General features: G+C 37.4%; 1 protein-coding gene across 1 annotated transcript in view; it reads left to right on the top strand.

Moving 5' to 3' along the window:
- Positions 1-6,189: 6,189 nt before the first annotated feature.
- Positions 6,190-25,655, top strand: part of LOC149776083 (dipeptidase 1-like) — a 38,047-nt gene continuing 18,581 nt past the window's right edge. The window contains exons 1-3 of the mRNA XM_089941208.1: positions 6,190-6,576; positions 7,357-7,519; positions 13,818-13,950. Coding sequence (XP_089797334.1) covers positions 6,266-6,576; positions 7,357-7,519; positions 13,818-13,950 — 607 coding nt within the window. The 5' untranslated portion in view covers positions 6,190-6,265. The remainder of the gene's footprint in view (positions 6,577-7,356; positions 7,520-13,817; positions 13,951-25,655) is intronic.

Here is a 25,655-nt window from a genome sequence, read left to right as displayed (position 1 = left end):
GATTGTGAAAGCTCACAAAAACGGATGGATTTTCATAAAACTAGAATAATATCATCATATAAACCAAATAGACATTTTGTAACATTTTTGTGTTCGCAGCGATATTATCCACTCCAAGGCCAAACCATTCATATTGTGACACCGACACGCTTCGTAAACATTCTAAACTGAACACTTGGCGGTCAGTGAACAGATCGTATGAGAGGTCAAAAATCATGGTTCTGTCCGAACATAATTATCACATAGCTGGTACACTTTGTACACAGTGTTTGTGGCGGAATAGTTTTGATATGTCACCATGTTAACATTATCACTTTTTGTGAGTCTGATTGGACCAAATAAACCATTGAAATTCTTGCGCAGTATTTTAATTACTCCGCGCTCCGCCTTTAAGAATTTTTTTTTTTAAAATTATTACTATCAACAATATGGCGATCGTCTTTCCAATCGATAGCCTAGTGGATTTGGAGAGAAAAGGCCGACTATCACAAAGCGCATGTTAGTGGTCTCGTATGTCGTAATACGGTCCATTTACACTGCGTAGAATTCTCCAAATCCTCTCAACAAAACTAGAACACGACGAGTATATTGCTGCTACCACGCAGTAAGGATCTTGTACCCCACCCACCTCAGGACACGCTTGGTTTAAATATCAATCTATAGGAGTAAATACACGCAATCTCTCATGAAAAGAGTGTTGACAAATGCTGGATTCCCAGCAGACAGAAGGTTATGGAAACGCAGCATTCAAAAAAAATAAAGTAATGTATTTATCCGGTAAGAAAAACAGTAAATGTGTGATCACTATAACTAGCTTGTACTATATATAGTACATTTTCTGCATGCAGTCAGTAGACTTCAAACGAATATTCAACAAACGGAATGCAACTTTTTCTGCCGTATCGGATACTGCATCTGTGGTGAATATTCAAGGTGGTATAGATATACATTTTGGTGGAAAAGGTGCAAACAATCCCTTCGAAATCCATGTTACAGGTTATCAAATTGTGATGTGATTTTGATTTTTAACGTAGCTTTAACAATTTCTCAGTCATATCGCTACGATGTCTGCAATACGGCAGTTTATAGTGATGTCTAGCACTGGGGCATCATGCCGCAGACATGTAGCATGATGTCCCACCCAGTCACATTATCCTGACACCAGGCCGACCAGTCCTAACACTAACCTCTTAATGCTGAACGCCAAGAGAGGCAGCTGTTAGTACCATTTTTTAAGTCTCTGGTATGACTCGGCCGGGGATCGAACTGGGGCGGACGCTCTTACCACTAGGCCACCGGAGCGGTATATCAAATTGTGTAATATTGCTTCCACTCTCGTCGGGGATTAATTTTCATATGCGCAGGAATTTAAAGATATTGCGGCTGAGCCTGAATAAAATGAAATGACAAAGCACCTTTATTCTTTTTCATATCCAAACTCTCTCCACTAAAATGAAAATAACGTGATAAACAGAATTTAGAATGGGTGATGCTTTAATGTTAAATTTATGAAACTCGTTCAATAATTTCAAGCTCTTCTCGTCAAGGCTCACAAAATGGAAATATTCAACTCGTTTTATAAATTCAATATTAAATCAAAACCTAATAAATATCCTCTATATATCAACAAAATATGGAATTGTCCAGAAAACAAATGTGAATTTTTTCCTCAGATACATGCAATGCGCTTTTATGCACGTGTAGACACTTTGACACAGTCGTGCATATATTATAAATACATGGATCATCATTATTCCTATAAGCACGTTATTATACTTATTTATTATACAGTTCTGTAAAAATAAATTCAGTCTTATAATGCAACAAAAAGTCACTTCTTGTTCGCGTATTGTTTTCAGGCAAACCTCTTGTTGACAAAAATATTGATTCGCCTGTGTTTTAAAACAGCGGATCGTCAGATCCGTGTAGACCACATACACGTGCCTGGTTAACAGGTGTTTACACATAGGAACGTCACCTGAAGGTCTAAAAGTTTATGAACTTTAATTATACCCATGTTATCGTCTTTCTCCAACCCCAAACCATGTCATTCACACAGTATCATACATAATTTTGTTTTCGCACAGGTAAAATCACACAAAGGTCGAGGGTTTCCAATCGAATAAGGGGCATACATCTTTTGTGTGAGCAAATCATTATAGTAAAATATCCCTTAAATTATAATACTTGCAACAAATTGTAGGCATCTTCTTTAGTAGCCATATGCCCTCTCGCATCCCCCTATTTTAGTAGCCATATGCCCTCTCGCATCCCCTCTTTTATCTCTAAAGTGGAATCGAAATTCCATATATTTTCAAAGTGCTCGGAAATGAAATAGAAATATCAAACAACCAGCTCCAAATAAAAGAAAGACCCACATCACAAGCAAACTAAAATAAAATAACAGATATTTCTCAACTGTAAATTTGTAACTTAATGTCTTGCATATCGACATTTAAAATATCTAAACTGGATATAATTATTTTTAGGAAGCAGAACGTTATCTTTCTGCTGGTTTGGTTGTTTGACCAGGTATATACTTCTCTTTGGTAACGATTCTAGGCGCATAACTATGAGAGGTTCGATGAGGGTAATTATCCCAGGGGCATATGCATGTTCGATTAGGGTAATGATTCCAGGCACATGAGAGGTGCAATGAGTCCACTGTTACGTATATTTAATTTGCATTGTTTGTTAAGTATTTTTATTCATTGCTTGTGGTAGAAAGTTGTATTTTGGACTTGACCTTGTCCAAAATAAAGTTCATTTCGTTCATGGTGTTTTTTTTTTCTTTCTGTAAACAAATAATACAGAATTAAATTTTCCACAGGAGTATGGGTTAAATATTAAGATCATTATCTTAGTGTCAGTCAGGAACATTATGTTTACCATCTTCTTTATTAAAATTTTAGTAACAAATTCTTCTAGAAATGAACTTTTGTTCTACATCTTCTTTTATGTCTTAGTTTATAAAAAAAATATAATCGTGTTTATCTGAGAAATTGATTCCTCCTGCAATAACATCTGAAGCAAAAATCAGTCTTTTTGTTGAACTAAGTATTTCATTTGGTCTGGAATTTATTTATAATAAATTATTTATTCACTAGAGATACAACGTGCTCTTAAAATATTCTCGGACAGGAACATTAATTTGGATTTATAGTGAATCCAGACAAAGACATCTTGAATTATATTTTTGTGATTAATTAGATGACTGTTTGCACATCATCACAATTCAGGGTACTGGTACATTAGTACATTCAAGACTTCAGGTACATCGACGCCCTCAGCGCTGGCTCTTGTTTCGAACACCACTGGAATTTAATTAGAACTTTATTCATTAGGGCCGGTGGTAGAACGTTTTGGATTTTTTGCGATTTAGTTCATAATACTGTCATTTCTTTTTCATTTTCATTTTGTACTCAGGGGAAATAAATTATTTGTTGAATTTTACCAAACCTGTTGGCTTTCGCTCTTTTCTATTACTTTGTTTAAAACCATGTAATACCTCTTCATAAATTAAATTAACTGGAATGATCAAATATTTAAAGGGTAAATCAGGTCGTCAAATTCACTATTGGAATCCTGGACTACATTTCGGCCACCGGTATAGGTACCGAACAACCGTGGTAGCTCTGGCAGGAATGTCGGTATCTAAGCAGTTATGAACGCAACATTATGTATAGTCTTTAGGACTTATGAAGGTTCATTCGGTTGTGATATCTTGTTTCGTCTACTGCTATTAACATACACGTAACAAATTCGTCTACTACAATCAACATACACGAAACAAATTCGTCTACTACTAACATACACGAAACAAATTCGTCTACTACACTTAACATCCACGTAACAAATTCGTCTACTACAATTAACATACGCGTAACAAATTCGTCTACTACTAACATACACGAAACAAATTCGTCTACTACAATTAACATACACGTAACAAATTCGTCTACTACTGTTAACATACACGTAACAAATTCGTCTACTACAATTAACACACACGTAACAAATTTGTCTACTACAATTAACATACACGTAACAAATTCGTCTACTATAAAATATTGATCATTTTATTCGCAGGGTGGGGAATGGAAATGAGATTTTCTTTCCAGACGAGATATTTTATTTTCCTTTAACTCAGGATAATTAATTTGTTTCAAAAATAAAATGGAAATAATTCGGTGTTATTTTGTTATTAATCAGAGGAAGGTATTTGTATCAGCTGTGTGAGAGCTGGACAATTTGTGCAAAAACGTCCCAGGACCTAGTCCCAGAAAATTAAAGCATTTGATCTCTAATATGACTGGTAGACCGTGGTAGGTATCGCGGTACGTTGACAATTTTTCGTGCTACCCAGTTAATGTTATTATCGTCTTTCTGTTGTTTATTCCAATAAAACTTGACAAGGAACGCGTATTTAAAAAGCTCCATCAGTAATTTAGTAGGTATGCATATTTTCAAAACTAATAAATCACAACACAGAAGTCTTTTCGGTAAAAAAACAAATAAATGCGGTTCCTTCAGTGACTACTATTACTACTACTACTACTACTACTACTAATAATAATTTTTACAATACGTACTCTTTTATAAGACGAATCCGACTGCAAACTATAGATCCAGATCTGCCGTCGCATAATGCCTCGGAAGATCTGGGTCAACGCCGTTTGTTAGGAGTAACCAGATGAACAAACAGATCTGGGTCTGTGCAGTTTGGTATGAGTAACCAGATGAACAAATAGATCTGGGTCTACGCAGTTTGGTAGGAGTAACCAGATGAACAAACAGATCTGGGTCTACGCAGTTTGGTAGAAGTAACCAGATGAACAAACAGATCTGGGTCTACGCAGTTTGTTATGAGTAACCAGATGAACAAACAGATCTGGGTCTACGCAGTTTGTTAGGAGTAACCAGTTGAACAAACAAATCTGGGTCTATGCAGTTTGTTAGGAGTAACCAGATGAACAAACATATCTGCGTCTACGCAGTTTGTTAGGAGTAACCAGATGAACAAAAAAGTAAGGACCCTGATCTTCAGGCACATAATGTTACGGCAAATCAGGATCTTTTTTATTTTACAGTTTAATTCGACTTATAAGTGAGTGCTGACCGTAAGTACCGATACTAAGATTACATTAACATTGCTATCAGGTGATTTCGCTTGTCTAATAGTATACTCAGCTTGGTTCATATTGCTTATAGAGAGTTATTCATTCCTGAAAGTTACAGTGTTTCCGTTATTTCATTTTTTTGACTAAATACAACAGACCACAATTAAATAAAATGTGTACATCACCGTATTCCATTCCAAACGAACCCCTGTTTGTGACCAGTTAAGTACGTTCCTTCCTGGGGCCCCGAGTGGCCGAGTGGTCTAAAGCGCTGCCCGTTACGGATCACTGCCATCTCACCTCTGTCTGCGTGGGTTCGAGTCTCGGATTCAGCCAATGTGGGTATGTGAGAAAGCTTGCCAGTAGCTTCTCGTGGGTCGGTAGTTCTTTCTGGGGTTTTCCCGGGTTCTTCCTCCACCATTAATACTAGCCGCCATGTATAGCCTATCATGTGCTGAAAAATGGCGTTAAACCCTACAACAACAACAACGTTCCTTCCTGTCAGGTCGAGTGGTCTCCAAGGCAATTTTACCTAAGCAAACTCTCTGTAATCTGGTTTCGTTTCCTGACAGGGTAGTGGTATTACTACTCAGGGTAGATGTCGGGTCCCAAAATAGTACAATTATTTTAATTTTAATGAAACCACTTTATTGTCTACCTCAATAGAATGGACAGAATTCTGATTCTAAGGATGGTCGGTTTAAAGTAATAATATATGAACTGTAGTCAAGAAAAAGAAGCTTCAGGAATTAAATTAGAATTTTACAGTGTAAAACTCTATCAGATACCATTGAAATTACGACCCGTTCAGATCATACGATGTCAAAAACAGAATGAGTCCGATTCTCTCTTTTCCAGCTTGTGAACTAACCCGTGACATTGTCTTATTGTCTCCCTAAAGTATTTTGCTTGCGGGCAAACCAAAATACAACTACGCTTCACTGCCCTATTACTTAGCTCTTATCACTACACGGATCAAGCTAACAACAAGGCTTTAGAGTCAAGGTTTACATAGGCTGAAGATATGTTGCTGTAAAGACAAATTCATTTGGAAAAGCGCAGAAGAGAGAAACGCATCCATCAGAAAGTGAAATTGTTACAAACTTGTTTAACTGAAGTCGAAATTTCATGCTACAATATAAAGCATGGAGATTGAAAGCGCTTCAGTATCTCGTTCAGATCTCGTCTCAAATGCTTCAAAGAGGATGCAAGGATCTGGAAAAAAATGTTTATGTATTCTCCTGGTCTGTCTAATCTTTGTGATTCTAGCACTTTTGATAGCTCTGCTTGTTGGTCTCCAGCGACAATATGAATGGATTGGAATCCAGAGTGCTAATTCTATGACCCAGCATCGACCGTCACATATTGTTCCAGATTGTATGTTACTAGCTGGCTCTCCCGACCCCCATCTTGATCTGGCTAATTGTGTTTTGGATTCATACCCACTGATTGATGGGTAAGAGGTTTTATTTTCTCAATACAAAATATATCCCAATTAAAAATGTGTCCTTTTTCATATCAAATCCATTTTGTTTAAGGTGAATTTTGTCGTGAAACTTTTGTTCATATTCGGTACATAAACCACATATTTGTATGTTAATTTTATGTACGTATTTTCATGGATTATATCTGGCAGAGTTGCCACACGCATAGCAAAAATATCTAGCAACTAATCTTTTATATAAACTTGCAGATCTTTATAAAATTACCTAATTTTGATAAAATGCTAACAGGGATATTTATTCAGTGCAAAGCGGTTCTTGTCTGCTGTAATCGTCCATTTCCTTTTCTTTCTTTCTCAAAATAATGCATCGTTTACTTAGTGGCGTTTTGTAATAAAGGCTTAAAAAGTGTTCAATGCGTGGAATGAGCTATTAAAATAAAGTTTATCTGTTGGGTTTATCTCAGAATAATGTAGAACTGGTAGCAACATTATGAGCAGATGAAAATATATAACAGTAGAAGACTACCGTAACGAAGCTAAGGCAGTTGCTGCCTGTCGTTGTCTGTTAAATAAAGGGTAAGATATCCCCCCCCCAAGAAAAAAAAAAAAAAAAATAGAAACAAGAAAGAAAAACAAATGTATACATTATTAAACGAATGGCTTATGTTAGTCTGTGTGTAGTCATACACATTTATGAGTATATGAGTCTTTCAAATTATTGAAAAAACATATATACAAATGTTTCTATCCATGCACTGATCCCCTTTTTAGGACAACTATCTTTCATTTTAGCCACAACGATTTGTCATGGCAGTTTCTAAATAATGTCAACAACAAAGTATACGGCAGTGTTGACTTCAGCACTGATCTCAGGCAGGTGTGGAAGACAACAAAAACACACTTTCCATCCCATACAGATATTCCACGACTCCGACAGGGAAAGGTTGGCGCCCAGGTAATTGATTCACATTTAGTTTTGATTTAATTGATAATTGATAATATTATATTTTACTGTAATAAAGCCAAAATACAGTTTGCATCATCTATATATCATTTGGTGCATTTAGGATTTTAAATATAAGTGTTCATTACATACAAGTGTTCATTACATACAAGTGTTCATTACATATAAAATTTGAGAAATACAAGTGTTCATTACATATAAAATGTAAGAAGACAGTTGATGGGTATTATATGATACAAGTTGATGGGTATTGTATGATACAAGTTGATAGGTATTATATGATACAAGTTGATGGGTATTATATGATACAAGTTGATGGGTATTGTATGATACAAATTGATAGGTATTATATGATACAAGTTGATGGGTATTAAATGATACAAGTTGATGGGTATTATATGATACAAGTTGATGGGTAATACATGATGACAGTTGATGGGTATTATATAATAATAATAATAATAATAATAATAATGAGGAGTAATCTCTAGAAGCTCTAAGCGCTTTACAACATTAGACAACACCTATAAGATTAAAAAAACATATAATAATATTATTACAAAAACAAACACCATGAAATTAGAAAAGATTAAAAAATAAAAAAATTTGCTGAGAATATTTCAGGTGGGAAACAGTATTAGGTCTTTAAGTTTGTTCTTGCAGTCGAAATAAGTGATTTTTGAGAGCCATCTTGAATGTGATCAATGTGTCTTTGTGTCTAAGTTCAGTGGGCAATTCATTCCACGTTGCTGGGCCCTGGTATGCAAAAGAATGCTGCCCATATGTCTTTGTTTTTATACTTGGAATAATGTGCATATGATTGTCAGAAGAGGAGTGAAAGTATCTTGCTGGTGTGTACACATGGGAGAGGTCAAATAGGTATGTTGGACTAGAATCCGACAATGAAACGTAGCACAGAGAACAAATTTTGTGTTTGATTCTGGATCGAATGGATAGCAAGTGTAGGGTACAGAGCATCGGGGAGGTGTGCTCTGATCGTGGTACTCTAAGTATGATCCGAGCAGCTGTGTTTTGAACTTTTTGAAGTTTCTGGAGTAGATATTGAGATGAACCAGACAGAATTGAGTTACAATAGTCCAGTCTTGAAAGTACTAATGAACACACAAGTGTTTTAGTGGCATCAACTGAAAGATATTTGCGAATTGAGCTGATGCGTCTCAGCTCAAGATATGCAGCCTTGCATATGTTTATGACATGTTGGTGCAATGTGAGAGTACTGTCCAGAATAACACCTAGGTTTCGTACTGATTGTGTGAATTTAATGTTGGTGTTGCTGATATTTATTGTTTGAGGTAAAGGATGTGAATGAGAAAGACTTCTTGTTGTGATCAGAATGGCCTCAGTTTTATCATCATTCATCTGCAGCTTGTTACATGTCATCCATGATTTCACATCAGAAATGCACCTCTCTTCACCTTGGATGGTAGCATCAGCTTCAGTTGGGTGGCTAGATTTGTATATTTGGGTGTCATCAGCGTACATATGGTGAGACACTGGATGATGATCTATGACACTTGAGAGCAACTGAGTGTACAGAATGAAGAGAACAGGTCCAAGAACAGACCCCTGTGGAACACCACAACCATTGATCAACTGGGCTGGAGTGTATTCCATTTGCAGATATAATTTGTGTCCTGTTGACCAAGTAGGACTTGAACCACAGTAAGGCTGTATCATGAATGTCAAATACATGCTGGAGACGGTGAAGTAATATATCATGGTCTATTTTATCAAATGCTGCAGAAAAATCAAGGAGGGTGAGGACTGTAATCTTTCTGCTATCCAACGCATAGAGAATGTCATTAACTACTTTTAGAAGAGTAGTTTCAGTACTGTGGCAAGGGCGATATGCAAATTGTACATTGCTAAAAAGACTGTCTGAATTTAGATGAGATACAAGCTGGGATAGAACAAGTTGATGGGCATTATATGATACAAGTTGATGGGAGTTATACGAAACAAATTGATGGGTGTTATATGATACAAGTTCATGACGATTACATGATACAAGTTGACGGGTATTATAAGATAGAAGTTGATGGGTATTATATGATACAAGTTTATGGGTATTCTACAAGTTGATGAATATTATATCATACAAGTTGATGGGTATTATATGATACAACTTGATGGGTATTATATGATGCAAGTTCATGGGTATTATATGATACAAGGTGATGGGTATTATACAAGTTGATGGGTATTGTATGATATAAGTTGATGGGTGTTATATGATACAAGTTGATGGGTGTTATATGATACAAGTTGATGGGTATTAAGTCCTTTGACAGAAATTGTCTATAACTATTTTTTTATTGGTATATTACCTGAAGAACGGAACACAGTTCAATATGCCATATTTTTTACAGATGTTTCATTAAATGATCCATATAACACACACACACACACACACACACACACACACACACACACACACACTTCAAACAATAAAACATATATGACGGTAAATAAGCCTCAAGCAATATAAAACCGTTGACGCTAAATACACTTTTCAAGCAATATAATATAGTTGACGCTAATTATACCTAAAGCTATACAATATTTTTAATGGTAAATATACCTCAAGCAATATAATATCGTTGACAGTAAATATACCTCAAGCAATAAAATATAGTTGCCCGTAAGTATGCTTTAAGCAATACATTATCAATGACGGTAAATACACCTCAAGCAATTTAAGTGCACCTCTGAAATGTATTTCAACAAATTTTGTTAGGTAGTACATTGTATTTCAACAACTTTTGTTAGGTAGTATATTGTATTTCAACAACTTTTGTTTGGTAGTACATTGTCACGTTCGGTGGTTTATGAAATGTAATGTTCACTGTTTTTGTGCGCATGTATTTAGGCCATATGCCGGATAATGAGTAGACCTAATATGTTTATTTAATTTTCATATGGGCTAGGAATACATGGGCAACATTATGACAACTGTCATAAGTGCTAGGAATACGTGAACTACATTATGGCAATTGGCATAAGTGCTAGGAATACATGGACTACATTATGACTATTGTCATTAGTGCTAGGAATGCATGGGCTACATTATGGCATTGTCATAAGTGCTAGGAATACATGGGCTACATTATGGAAATTGTTATAAATGCTAGGAATACATGGGCTACATTATGGCAATTGTCATAAATGCTAGGAAAACATGGACTACATTATGGCACTTGTCATTAGTGCTAAGAATACATGGACTACATTATGGCAATTGTCATAACTGCTAGGAATACATGGACTACATTATGGCAATTGTCATAAGTGCTAGAAATACATGGCCTACATTATGGCAATTGTCATAAGTGCTAGGAATACATGGGCTACATTATGGCAATTGTCATAAGTGCTAGGAATACATGGACTACATTATGGCAATCGTCATAAGTGCTAGGAATACATGGACTACATTATGGCAATTGTCGTAAGTGCTAGGAATACATGGACTACATTATGGCAATTGTCATTTGTGCTAGGAATACATGGGCTATATTATGGCAATTGTCATAAGTCCTAGAAATACATGGGCTACATTATGGTAATTGTCATAAGTGCTAGGAATACATGGGCTACATTATGGCAATTGTCATACGTGCTAGGAATACATAGACTATATTATGGCAATTGTCATAAGTGCTGGGAATACATGGACTACATTATGGCACTTGTCATAAGTGTTAAGAATAGATGGACTACATTATGGCAATTGTCATACGTGCTAGGAATACATGGGCTACATTATGGCAATTGTCATAAGTGCTAGAAATACATGTGCTACATTATGGCAATTCTCATTTGTGCTAGGAATACATGGACTGCATTATGGCAATCGTCATAAGTGCTAGGAATACATGGACTACATTATGGCAATTGTCATTTGTGCTAGGAATACATGGGCTACATTATGGCAATTGTCATTTGTGCTAGAAATACATGGGCTACATTATGGTAGTTGTCATAAGTGCTAGAAATACATGGGCTACATTATGGCAATTGTCATAACTGCTAGGAATACACGGACTACATTATGGCAATTGTCATAAGTGCTAGGAATACATGGACTGCATTATGGCAATCGTCATAAGTGCTAGAAATACATGGACTACATTATGGCAATTGTCATTTGTGCTAGGAATACATGGACTACATTATGGCAATTGTCATTTGTGCTAGGAATACATGGGCTACATTATGACAATTGTCATAAGTGCTAGGAATACATGGGCTACATTATGGTAGCTGTCATAAGTGCTAGGAATACATGGGCTACATTATGGCAATTGTCATAACTGCTAGGAATACATGAACTACATTATGGCAATTGTCATAAGTGCTAGGAATACATGGACTACATTATGGCAGTTGTCATAAGTGTTAAGAATACATGGACTACATTATGGCAATTGCCATTTGTGCTAGGAATACATGGGCTACATTATGGCAATTGTTATAAGTGCTAGAAATACATGGGCTACATTATGGCAATTCTCATTTTTGCTTGGAATACATGGACTACATTATGGCAATTGTCATAAATGCTAGAAATACATGTGCTACATTATGACAATTGTCATAAGGGCAAGGAATACATGGGCTACATTATGGCAATTGTCATAAGTGCTAGGAATACATAGGCTACATTATGGCAATTGTCATAAATGCTAGGAATACATGGGCTACATTATGGCAATTGTCATAACTGCTAGGAATACATGAACTACATTATGGCAATTGTCATAAGTGCTAGGAATACATGGAGTACATTATGGCAGTTGTCATAAGTGTTAAGAATACATGGACTACATTATGGCAATTGCCATTTGTGCTAGGAATACATGGGCTACATTATGGCAATTGTCATAAGTGCTAGAAATACATGGGCTACATTATGGCAATTCTCATTTTTGCTTGGAATACATGGGCTACATTATGGCAATTGTCATAAATGCTAGAAATACATGGACTACATTATGGCAATTGTCATTTGTGCTCGGAATACATGAGCTACATTATGGCAATTGTCATAAGTGCTAGAAACACATGGGCTACATTATAGTAATTGTCATAAGTGCTAGGAATACTTGGGCTACATTATGGCAATTGTCATAAGTGCTAGGAATACATGAACTACATTATGGCAATTGACATAAGTGCTAGGAATACATGGACTACATTATGGCAATTGTCATAAGTGCTAGGAATGCAAGGGCTACATTACGGCAATTGCTAATAGATAAATATATTTAAGAACTGCCACAAGAACAAGTAATTCATATTGTTTTAGTTTCTAAAATTTCACTAAATAATCACAAAATCTAACTCATTTTAAAGCTATTTTTAAAAAACAAGCCTTTCAAATCTATAGGCCGGCATATACACATATTAATTTGCACTATAGTGGCCATGTATTCAAGCCATAGTAGTGACTGATATTTCGTTTAAGTAACCTCCGTTCTAAGACTAAATGTTTAATTGGAAAATTAAAAAAATGAAAGTAAATGAATTTGACGTTGTTGTCAATTTTTATCGAAACTTTAGAAACTAAAAAAAAAATTATTTGTTCTAATGGCAGTTGTATAGGTATGCTTACCTACTTTCAATCAGTATAATTTCGTACCGGTGCTCCTAGCACTTAAAATTCATTATATTATATAGTTACCGCTGAATTAAATTCATGTCATGTGATCAAAATTCAAGATGTAATTGCCTAGATGGTAACTTAAAAGTTAACTGAGAAAGACTGGTGCAAGTAAACATGCTTGCAAAACGTAACTGCGGACGTATTACATCTAATTTCTGTAAAAGACGCCACTTATACTGGTCACGATTGATGATAGGGTAGCAACAACGACGACAACGACAGGAACAATGACTACAAGAAGCATGACATCATTCTGCTTTAAGCAACACCAAAGAAGCAATAATGAAAGCGTCATTTTTATTAGGTGTCAAAACTAAAGAAAAATTCAATTTATAATAATTTGCAATGATTTTTATTATATATTTATAATTGATCATGTAAATATAACCGTTATAAAAATTGTGCTGAGTTCTAAACTTTTCAAAATACATTTGGAAAAGTCTTAAAACCTTGCGGTTTAGCCTTATAGTTTTAAACTATTTCCTCATAATTTTGAAAAGCTTCATTTTCTTAGCAAATTCATGACTTAGCCAAGCGTGTGTGTTACTAAGATTTATATTTCGTCTGTAAAACTTTGTAATTGTACTGTTTCTGTGTTTCCAGTTTTGGGCTATATTTGCACCCTGCAGTTCCCAGTACAAGGATTCTGTGAGAAGATCCTTGGAACAGACGGATTTTCATTACAAAATTTTTACAAAGTACTCCAAACATCTCAAACACGTTACAACGGCACAAGGTAAACGCCTGGACTAGCCTTAACATTTTATCAGATTTGTTTTTGTTTCAATGTCTGTTTGTCTTCAAATTAGGATAAGTCAATAATATTGGGGCTGTGAGTGATTGAGTACCCGAGTACTCGCTAGGCAGAAGCCAAAATCATCTCCTATACAGTATTAGATCAACGAGGAGATAACTCTTAATGACAATTTCAGAGACATGATTTTTATAATTTTATTTCCCTTTAGTTAAACTTGCCCTGCAGGAATGTCGCATTCTCCGATTATTTCTTTCGTATCATATACATAACCGGTCTATATCCATCAAGGCCTGTCATTTTGGAAGTTTTGTTGCGCGTAGTTGTACCCATTTTTAGTTCACGTACGTCTACAACACACTGCATGTTTTCCTACCTCATGACAGTGACATCATGTTCTCCGGTTGCACTGACCACAGACATGGTAGCACCGACTGTCAATTTTATTTATATCAATTTTTCTTATTGATACGGAGCTTTTACTGTGCATATTCTAAATACATAAGCAAGATGCGAATCTTATCTTGCACAAAATTCAATAATATTCGGGAAAAGGGTAATAAGCATGATGTCTAATCTGATTCTCCAGACAAAATAAATTACGAGTACTCAAACCCTAGTGGGGTCAGCCACTTCGAGTATACTGTCACGACTCTATGGTCTTTTACTAACAAAAATAGTGAAAACCAAAAAATTTTGTAAAGTTCAGCATATAAGTTATTTTCCCAGAAAACAAAGTGAAAATTGGAAAGAACGAACAGCATTGTGAATTAAATCCCAAATACTCCTAAAAGTTCTATCAAAAATACAAAAATATTGTGTTCCGCATGAATCCCAGTGGTGTTCCGAATGAATGCAAATCCTGAATCTGCTTATGTGCCAGTAGCCTCGAATATGCTAATGTGTCAACAGTCTTGATGTAACAAAAATATATAATCCAGAATGTTTTTAAATGAATTCACACTAATCCCAAAATCTTGATTTTGTCTTTATGTTAATGGGCACTTTGCAATTCCAATCAATAATTGAAGTAAGAAAATAATGACTGATTCACACTATGGGTCTTAAGATACTAATAATTAATTCTGTTTATTACAACCTTGATATAAAAAACTAAGACACAATAAAAGAACTATTATGAGGGTCATTTTTTCATACTCCTTGTAAACAATACCACTTCTGGAAACTTCCAAGGTCAAAGAGCCATATAAACATATTTACCATAAACATATTTATATATAAAACGTGCCTCCTACGGCACTATTTTTAACACCGGAAAAGGTGGACAATTAAAATTTAAATGGCTCCAAGCACCCAGTCAGCAATGGCGACGGTCTAGGTGTATAAAAATTTCAAGGTGAAAGGTATAACAATTTAATATAATATGTCAAACGTATCCAACTATTTCATCGACAAATTTCTCAATGACATTTTCTTTCGAACAAATACCAGCAAGGACATATTCACAGTTGGCAATCGCAATCATCCTATGAAAATAAAGTCTTAAGTGAGAGCCTTTCCTTTTGGTGTTGATTCTGGTACTCATTTGTCCGCCTCTTGTTTCTCTTTTGGTACTTCCGGTACCCTTGGCTACGTGCTATACTGGCATTTATTGATCCGTACTTTCAACACTTCTGGTACTCTCTTCACGTGTTCCTTCCGGGACTGCATCTCCACCCAACTGCTGACGTGCTCTCAACGTGTCTTCCCTCTCTCCGTTTTTCTGGCGTCGCCTCTTACACCCACCCAGTAAGCTCTCCCATGAAGCCTTTGTTCGCAATCCAAACTTAGAATTTCGTTCGAATTTCGTCCCACCTTTTAACGAGTGCAAGTAGTAAGGTGGGGTACATTAGCGACAATGGGAATTAGCATTACAGAGACCCCTGGGTCAGATTAGCGACAATGGAAATTTAACATGGCGAAAAATCGTGGGTCAGATTAGCAACAAGGGAAATTAACATGGGGAATAAATCGTGGGTCACTCTAGCGACAAGGGGAATTTAACATGGAACTATAGTGTAGGTCTGTCTAGGGACAACGGGAATTTAACATAGGGAATAGATCGTGGGACTGTCTAGGGACAATGGGAAATTTAACATGGGGAATAGATCGTGGGACTGTCTAGGGACAATGGGAAATTTAACATTACGGAAACCCCTGGGGGATATAGCCTCAAAGGAATTTAACATATGGAAATTGAACATGGTGGATCTGAATAGCGTCAAGGGGAATTGAACATGGTGGGACTATCTAGGGACAATGATGGTAGAGGGTCAAACACAACAGAGACAGAAACATACATACACTAGTACAAGCGAGAGATTTATATATAAAGCATTACCAAGACCTGAAATCTTGCTGGGGTGTTCAAAAATTTGCATAATTGTAATGATGCTATAAATAGATATAATCAAGGAAATGCTCAACGACAAAATGGATGTGACTTAAAGTAACGTTAAAATGACGAAATTGTCCCAGAATTTAAAGGAAAATAAACATATCCCCGAAAATTAAGTTACAATGGTTTAGACTAAAATGGATAAAATTAGTAACTACTTACAATATCAACTTCTGTGACGATCGTGGATAAATACCTATGTATCTATAATCAGCTGAAATTCCTATGAAATCCCGCTATCTATTTATAGCTCCAACTTGTGGGTTTTTCCTTTGGAAAATCCCACTATCTTTTTATAGCCTCAGCTTGAGTGACGTTCCTGTTTATGAATTCTAGTATATATGTATAGCTACAAAATGTGGAAATCCCCAAGTCGATATTTATAGTCTCAAAATTTCCAGTCTCAGTGACGTCACTGTACTGAACACTAGGGGATAAATGGCAACAGTGTTGCAAGTGGCTGACCTGAATACGCGCTACTGTAGGTAGGTAGAGTGTATCTGATAGGGAAAAAGTGAGTTTTATAGGGACAAACAGAGACCAATACACACACACACACACACACACACACACACACACACACACAACATACGCGCGCAGACACACTCACACACACACAGAGAAGAGGAAAAAACAAACCCCAAATATACTATCCACACTCGGGAGGAAGAAAAAAAAACAACCAAATATACGATCTACACAACGTACGCGAACACACACACACACACACACACACACACACACACACACACACACAGGGAAGAGGAAAAAACAAAATCCAAATATACTATCAACACAGAAGGGAGATAATACAAACCCCAAATAAACTATCCACACAAACGTACACGAACGCATACAAACCCCAAATAAACTATCCACACAAACGTACGCGAACGCATACAAACCCCAAATAAACTATCCACACAAACGTACGCGAACGCATACAAACCCCAAATATACTATCCACACTCGGGAGGAAGAAGAAAAAACAACCAAATATACGATCTACACAACGTACGCTAACACACACACACACACACACACACACACACACACACACACACGCACACCACAGAGGGAAGAAGAAAACCATTATACACTATCCACACGGAGTGAAGAAATAAACCTTTATATATATACTATCAACAGAGAGTGAAGAAAATAACCCATTATATTCCATCAACACAGAGTGAAGAAGAAAAGGTTTTTTGAAAGCACCTAAGCCCTCACCTGCAATGACCAACTCTGCCAAACACCTACACCCCACCCCACCCCCCACTCCCAGCACTACAAAACCCATTTAACCCGTTATTTTATGGCATCAGTGTGTGCTTTAGGAAACATCAAGACACAAAATGATGGATGAATAGACTGACTATTGTTTACGGACTTGCATGCCTAAAGAGCGTGCGTGAAGGAAAACATCCTTCCATTTCAATTCTAACTAAAACATGATCCAGAGGGATAGAGAGGTGAAAGAGCACAATTTCATAAAGTGTGAGTAAAAACAAAACACGCCATCCTTATTATACAATGTCAAGACCAAGAGACACTTACGTTTTCTTTCTGGGCTATTCTCTTTTAGGAGGTAGCATGAAATTTCACATCAGGGCCAACGCATCGGCTCACATTGTCAATTTTTCCATTTCCATGTCTTTACTGGCACAAGTTCTTCATCATCTTCAATTTCTTCTTCTTCTTCTGAATCCCTCTTCTCTGTTTCGTCTTGTTTCTTTTTTCTTCTCTTTTCTCGTAGGGCACTCTGAATTCCAGTGTCCTTTCCCCTGATAACGATATTAGATATCTTGACTTTTGTCTCTCTTTCTTAGACGAAGCAGGTATTTTGGAGACAAATACCCATTTACCTTTGCAGATATAGCAAACTTCATTAGCACACACTTTCGTATGACTCTCATCAAATCAACGACCAAAAGAGTAAGTTTTGTTGCCACTTTCGCCTGTGAATTATGCTTTCGTATGACTTTTAGCAAATATTTGACCAGCAGGTCGATCTGTGCTGACTCTTCCATCTTCGTGATCGTTTGAGAGCGGAATGAATACTCTGACGCTAAGACACTCTCCTTATATACAGGGACCTGCTGCGTATGAAACCTAGTCAAATGTAATTTTGCAATAAGATGAAACGATTTCATTGAGGAAGTAAAAGGCAATGATGTACCGTATCGCCTCACACAAAACCTGAAGTGTTAGCTTAGATCCGTGTCAGCAATTTCGAAGACATAACTGAGCTTTCATCAATGCTCTCCATTTATACCACAAAACCACGAGTCCTGATTCACGCCAAAAGAAATTTCGTTCGGTCCATAAAAAATAGTATCACATCCGAGAAACGCAAAACCGAACTTCCAGAAAACTGAGAACGACGGCTTACACCTACAACGTGAAATGTATGAGTTCAAGTAGTGCGTAAAACTTAGTCAAATTAAATTTTTATAGTCAAGACAAAACGATCTCTTTTCGAAGAAGAAAGCAGACACCAAGCGACAATGGCGATCCGTGTCACACAACACTTTTCAAAATGTATATGATCAGAGGTTTGTTCTAGCGATCTGCACGGTTAAATTAAATGTTGATGTATTTTGCAATAAGACGGACACAATTTCCATGGGATCGCCCATGGAACCATTGTTCGTGCATTAGTTTCATTTTTCAAAATATTTTTTTATATAAATCGCCTATAGGATAGACCCAGTAAAGCATGGCCATTCTCGTCACTGTGTGAATAGCTACTCAAGTCAATTCGAAGTGAACGTGGTAAGAAAATAAGTATAGCCAATGAAATGGCTTACAACGGGTGATGCATTGTTTTGTTCTAGGACTGTGTGGCATAATAATCCCTATGTTCTTGCGTTGTTACCATTACAGTGCAGACAGACTGAAATGTGAACTTACAAGCCCTCTTTGTGTGTGTGTGTTGTACCATTTCTTCTTACCACATCAAAATACTGAGCGTCACAGTATTGGTTCGCGTTTTCAAGCTGACCATTTTTTTTATATCTCACTTAAACATTTTAACATAAACACTCACATCGGTAGAGTCAGAACAGACGTGTTACAGTACTGAGGGGCATGTTATCTTTTTTTTCAAACTAATAAATTTGGGGTTTGTATGAAGTAAAGAACCGAAAGTACAGTGAAACTCAAGGATGATGACCCAATCTGTCTGTCTATTGATGCGTGTATTTACTTAAGAAGAAATATGACCTCTAAAACACAAAGAGATACGGCAAGCATGATTAGAATGAACATAACGATGTTTTCCTTCACGTCCGTGTAATTTAGAGTTTCAATCCTCTTTGAAAACAAACTTGGTCTCCTTTTGTAGGGCTTGAAATAATAAAAAACCTGAAAAAAATCTTAAGCACTTTGCTATAGATAATTTCATCAACAGACTAAACAACATAAATGCCGTTACAACACTAGAAAGCCTTAAATCTTCTATCAAAAAGAAATGCATCAAAAAATTAAAGATTAACGATAACTAACCAATGAAACCGAATTTAACAAAGGCAGTGACATGTGAAGAAATGTCTCTCACTTTGGAAAGGTAGGCGAATGTACTCTGTCATGCACCATCAACTTGAAAAAAAAATTATAAACAGAGAGAAACCTGAATTCAAAATTCAGTTGTTTTTTTTCTTCAAAATTGTTTCGTTTCTTTTTTCTTTTTTTTGGAACAAATCTAAGCACTAATATAGAGTGGAAAAGGGAAAATGCACATACAAGCTTTGATATTTCTGAAAAAATGAGGGGATATTCCTAACGTTCATAACCACCTATGGACTTGGACTTGTCTGTGACTTATCCACAAAACAAGATGTACATATTTCTGGTCAAGCTGCAAGTGTGTGCGTGTTTTTGAAAATGGTAAAAATGGGATATACAATTTTCTCGTGATACTTATAAAGTGAAGAGTCTGTGCAAGTGTCAAAAGCCAAAGTCATATAAGTTTTGTATTTTGTACGGCTTGTAAAGATTTCCACTTTAGAAAATGTGAAGTATCACAAGTTATTATCACAAACAGAAGTGGAACATAGGGGCTTGCAAGAAAGAAAATAACCCAGACAGTTGGTGTCATCAAGAGTGCTAGAGACGGTACCCGAACTTGCTTGCTTGCTTACTTGAATTAAAGTGATTTTCGCCCTAATGGAGCATATATCACTGGTTTAATAACGCACCGCGTGATTTTTAATTACTCCTAGGGAAGGAAAGAGAGCCTCATCTCCCAGGCTTTTATGTACTCACAGACTACTTTTAAATTTAGCCACTCAGGTGTAGGACTAACTAGTCCTTAACAACCTGACTGAAAGGCTTTAAACATGAGTGGGAATAGTCTCACCACACACTCATATTTCTGTCCGAGCGTGGTAAAGGAGGAAAAAGGTGCTCAAAAAGACAGCCATGGGTGTTAAGTACTCAACAAAACGCTAGCCCGTACTTATTTCAAATCAAGTCGTGTCACCAAAAAAGACGACGTGTACGATATCAAAGGCATTGTCAAACGCAGAAACCGTAAAGTGGGCAAACGACGTGTCAAAGAAGTCAAAGTACGTTGGAAAGGATATCCACCCAGTTTTCATTCTTGCATCGACGCTTCGCACTATAAAAAGAAGTGACCATCATGCCCTTTCACACAGATTCAGCTACTGCGATCTCTCCTTCACCCAATTCTTCTCTGCAAGATTTACAAACACAACGCTTGTGGGTGTGGTGTGGAAAACGTGTGCCTAAAACGCAAATCGTCTTTTTCTGCCAAATCTTCGTGGTGTATTGTGTCATCGGGGCAGCCATTGCCAATTTGAGTTTGCAACAAGGAGACAAACAATTGTGGACCATTGTATTGAGCAGTTGCATCGGTTACCTGCTTCCTAATCCCTCCCTGAAATTCTCCTCGAACGGGAACAACGGGAACCTTGTGTCCAGTGTCAGTGCCAGTCACCACTCCAACAACAACCCCATTTTGGGCGGAGACACTCCTCTGACGTCCAGTAATATCCCCTCGGAGAGCCACAAAACTCTGGAATTATGAGCAATAACAACCAATTTTACTTAACCTTACCCAGTGACAGTTCCATGGAGGTGTTTCCCAAGAACACGTTATGCTGTTACACGGTCAAATTACCTCAGACCATCCAGTTAGATCACGAAGCCCATTGGGAAGTGGTTTTGGTAGAAATCATTCACCCAACACAAATCAAAAACATCACCGAAAAGCAAGACACTTTCGAGGTGGAAATCCTGAATGCCCAATTGGAGGAAGAAATCAACAAAATAGGGTTTTTAGGGGACACAAGACCAGCCAGCAATCCAGCCTTCATTATCTACACCTTGAAAATTCCTTCAGGTTATTATTTTAGTGGTGAACATTTGGTGGACACTATTGCGGACAGGTTCAACTTAGCCTTTGGCAAAGCACTGAACAGAGCCAAGAAAAGTGTGAAGATTGAGTACAATAAAGTGGCTCATCGTCTCGTGATCAAATTTCAAGATACGGACACATTGTCCCTCAGGTTCAATGGTAGTTTGTTTGAAATTTTGGGCGGACATGCAGAAATGGTCGCAAACAATATGAGCCCCAAGATCAAAAGTAATATGGATTTTTACAGAGCTTTTGGAAACTCAGTAGAACTGAACCAAGGACTTAATTTGATGTTTGTGTATTCCGATGTGGTGGAGTACAACGTGGTGGGACACACCTCTGTTCCGTTACTGCGTGTCATTCCTTTCAAAGTGGATAGTACCACAAACAATGACCAGGAAGGTGCAAACACCTATCACGTACACCGCGAATTTGTACATCCTCACTATTTGCCCGTCAGTAAGTCGTATTTAGACACTGTCAACATTGCTATAAAAGGAGATCTGGGACAAAATATTCCATTCTCCAAAGGGAAAGTTACAGTGAAACTCCATTTTCGAAAACGGTTCTCTAACGAATTGTAAGTCAAGACAGCGAGGAGGGACATTTTCACCCTATAAAATCCGGCCAGATGCGTGTGGAATTTCAGTTTGCAGAAAATCTACGCGCAGATAATACGGTGAACGTCATCCTGTATGCTGAATTGGACAATACGATATAAACCAACAGTTTGAGAGAAGTCATTCTAGACTATTAGAAGTCATGGAGGATTTTTATCAATGTTTGTATAGTAGGGATTCTTTGGACATGGAATGTGAAGATCCCTGAGGAAGGAGAATCCCAAGACAAAGACGAAGAAGTCATCATGATGAAGTCAAGATGGCCAGAACAAGAATCACATTTAGTTTCCTGTTATGCCATAGTCTTGACAGAAAAAAATTAAGGAATTGATCAAGAAAAATTGTTATGGATGTCAAAACGATCATCCCAGTCAAATTCAACACGATAAATGCCTGATGTTAAGTCAAGAAGAAAAATTGGACGAGTATCTGGACGAAGCTTGGAGTCTCATCTCGGACGAAGACGTGTGGCACCAGTGGTATAAAGACTTGCGTGAACATTCTTGTCCACCATTAACCACTCAAGAGATCCATCGTATCGAAGCTCTCCTGAATCAGAGTGAGGAAACAGAACGAATAACCGTTTATTCGTCAGACATTTTCAAGCAAAAAGTCAGGATCGAATTGACCACTTATCATTACCTGTGAAGAAGAAAAAAAAAAAACACAAAAAATGGATACCTGAGAACTTTGTTACCTTTTGAACCACAGTTTGTACACTGCTTCTTGGAATCCTGTCGTCTGTGCTAAAGATGAACTCCCTCATTGCACACCTCAAAACCATCAAGCTTATGTGATCAACACGGACGACAGTCATCTCCCAGGAACCCACTGGGTAGCCGTCTACTTTCCTCAAGAAGGATGTGTGGAATACTTTGATTCCTATGGACTGCCCCCTTTGGAAGACGATATCATCGACTTTATGAGAAGAAATGCTCAGACCACACGATTCAATAACGTGAAATAACAAGGCACATATTCCTTGGTGTGTGGACAGTACTGTGTGTATTTTCTGCATGATTGCAGCCTGGGCTATTCTTTAGAACATTTAGTGACTCATTTTGATGCTCGTCATTCTTCTAGAAACGATGTGAAAGTACATCGATGGTTTTGTGACCATTATGCTTATCTTTTGTCTCTAACTAGCAAACGTAGTGTCCATCAATGGCCTAATGACTTCCGACAGTGGAAATCACAATTTCATTCACAACGTTGTCAGCCCTGTTTAAAGTAGACTGTCAATTGAAAAAAAATGTTTGGTATTTGAAAAAAAATGTTTGATGTTATAGTGTTGGATTATTGTTTAAAAAAATGTTAGAGTTGTTTGTTAGTATGAATAAAAATGTTGTGTTTTGAAGAAAAAAATGCCTTTGTGGTTTATTTGGCTATAGGAATCTTGATTCATGCTCTTTGACTTCTCTCTATCCCTCCCATAACACTATTTGAACGTTCCGGCTAAAAAACCGTGTAGTAATGTTTTCCTTCACGTCCGCGCTTTGACTTTAAGAACCGGGGAAGTTTCCAGTCTGCCCATCCATTGTTAACTCATCCTCCTACGAAGATGTGCTCCAAACTAGCTAAGCTAAACGAAGCCTACGTGAATTTACATAGGGTCAGATACAGTCTGATACCGAAGCCAGAAGAGATAGAAAATGTGAGAATGCTAAAAGTCACTGAAGACCTGAAAGAAGAGCTCTTCAAGGAGGAATTCAAGAAGGAGAAAGAAGAATGGATGGAGAAGTACAGACTTCATAAACAGCAGAGAGAGCAGCAACAGCAGCAGCATGAACCTAACAGAGGCTTTGTCAACAGTTGTATCGACACCAAAGAGTTCTTCTTCTCTTTTCCGAAGAAGCAGACCTTATCCTGTGAGAAAGCCTGTCGTCAGAGAAGGCCGCCATCTCATAACCTAAGCGATCGCCATAGCTTCAAGTTCCAAAAAAAAAATTTCAGGGCTGCCCCATACTCTCGAAAAGAAATAACATTCCATTGCCTATGATATGTTAGTCAATTAGAAGAAAAAATACAGAAGTGAGTCTATCAGCACATGATTTCTTTATCTTGGTTAGAAAGTGCGACTCTAAGTCCTTCGTTTCCGTCGCTTATCAAAATTTTAAAAATAGTAATGTTCTGTAAAAAAGTGAGTGAGTGTTTCTTTTAGGTTTGTGCGTTTTTGTTTTTTTTTGTTGGTGATAATATGGATAATGTAAGTTCGGGTACAACGAAATTAAAAGAATTAGGCCCAGAACTCGGTGTGGAGGGAAGAAATATACGCAACAGTAGCGGGAGCAAGAAATGCAGACCTAGCCAGTTAGCACTCCACCCACCTCGAGAACACAAATAACATCTAGTCAACATCCGACTATACCTAACAAACAACTCGCCCCGGAAAGAGTGGTGGCAAAACAAAGGGCCAATTATGTTAGACAAACGGTATGGCAAACTCAAATGTAATTATCGGAGGCACTACGTTCTTTTCTGGGGCCCAGAGTGGCCGAGTGGTCTAAAGCGCTCTCCGTTACGGATCACTGTCATCTCACCTTTGTCTGCGTGGGTTCGAGTCTCGGATTCGGCTAATGTGGGTATGTGAGAAAACTTGCCAGTAGCTTCTCGTGGGTCGGTGGTTCTTTCCGGGTTTTTCCCGGGTTCTTCCTCCACCATTAATGCTGGCCGCCATGTATAGCCTATCGCGTGCTGAAAAATGGCGTTAAACCCTACAACAACAACAACGTTCTTTTCTCACTCCGATACTACAGGCAATCTCAGCTGAAAGAACAACCACAACAACAATAACAGCGACAGACACCATAGCAGCGGATTTGGAACTATCTACCTCAACTAAAGAATTAGTATCAGAACCAGAAGAGGAAATTGAGGCGGTTGAGGATGAAGAGGGGGACGCTGACCCTCGTTGAGAAGTACACCGAAATGGGACTAGATCAAGCATTGTATGACGTCAACAAAGCAGGGCAGTTTATTAGAGCCATACAATACGTTGCCTACAAATCTCTGGACACCTTTAAACCAAGACCTTCTCATTGGGGATTAGGGTCAGAGTTCTTCCCCAATTCTACAGACAAACCTACACTGGATACCTCCTCAGTCAACTGGTAGAAGCCGCTGCTTACATTGCCGCCCATCATGGCTACGCATTTCCTGATATCAAGAATCATGAGACTAGGAGTGCGAGAAAGAACGTGAAAGCAAAAGAGAGACGTGTTACCTTCTAATAGAAAAAACAAACTTTTTTAGGGCTCCGAAAGATTGCATTTTATTAAATAGGGAACCA

Source organism: Sinohyriopsis cumingii, chromosome 18, assembly GCF_028554795.1.
Source record: "Sinohyriopsis cumingii isolate HCF-2022 chromosome 18, ASM2855479v2, whole genome shotgun sequence".
Taxonomy (NCBI): domain Eukaryota; kingdom Metazoa; phylum Mollusca; class Bivalvia; order Unionida; family Unionidae; genus Sinohyriopsis; species Sinohyriopsis cumingii.
Note: the sequence above shows the minus strand (reverse complement) of the source record. Positions and strands in the feature narration are given on the sequence as shown.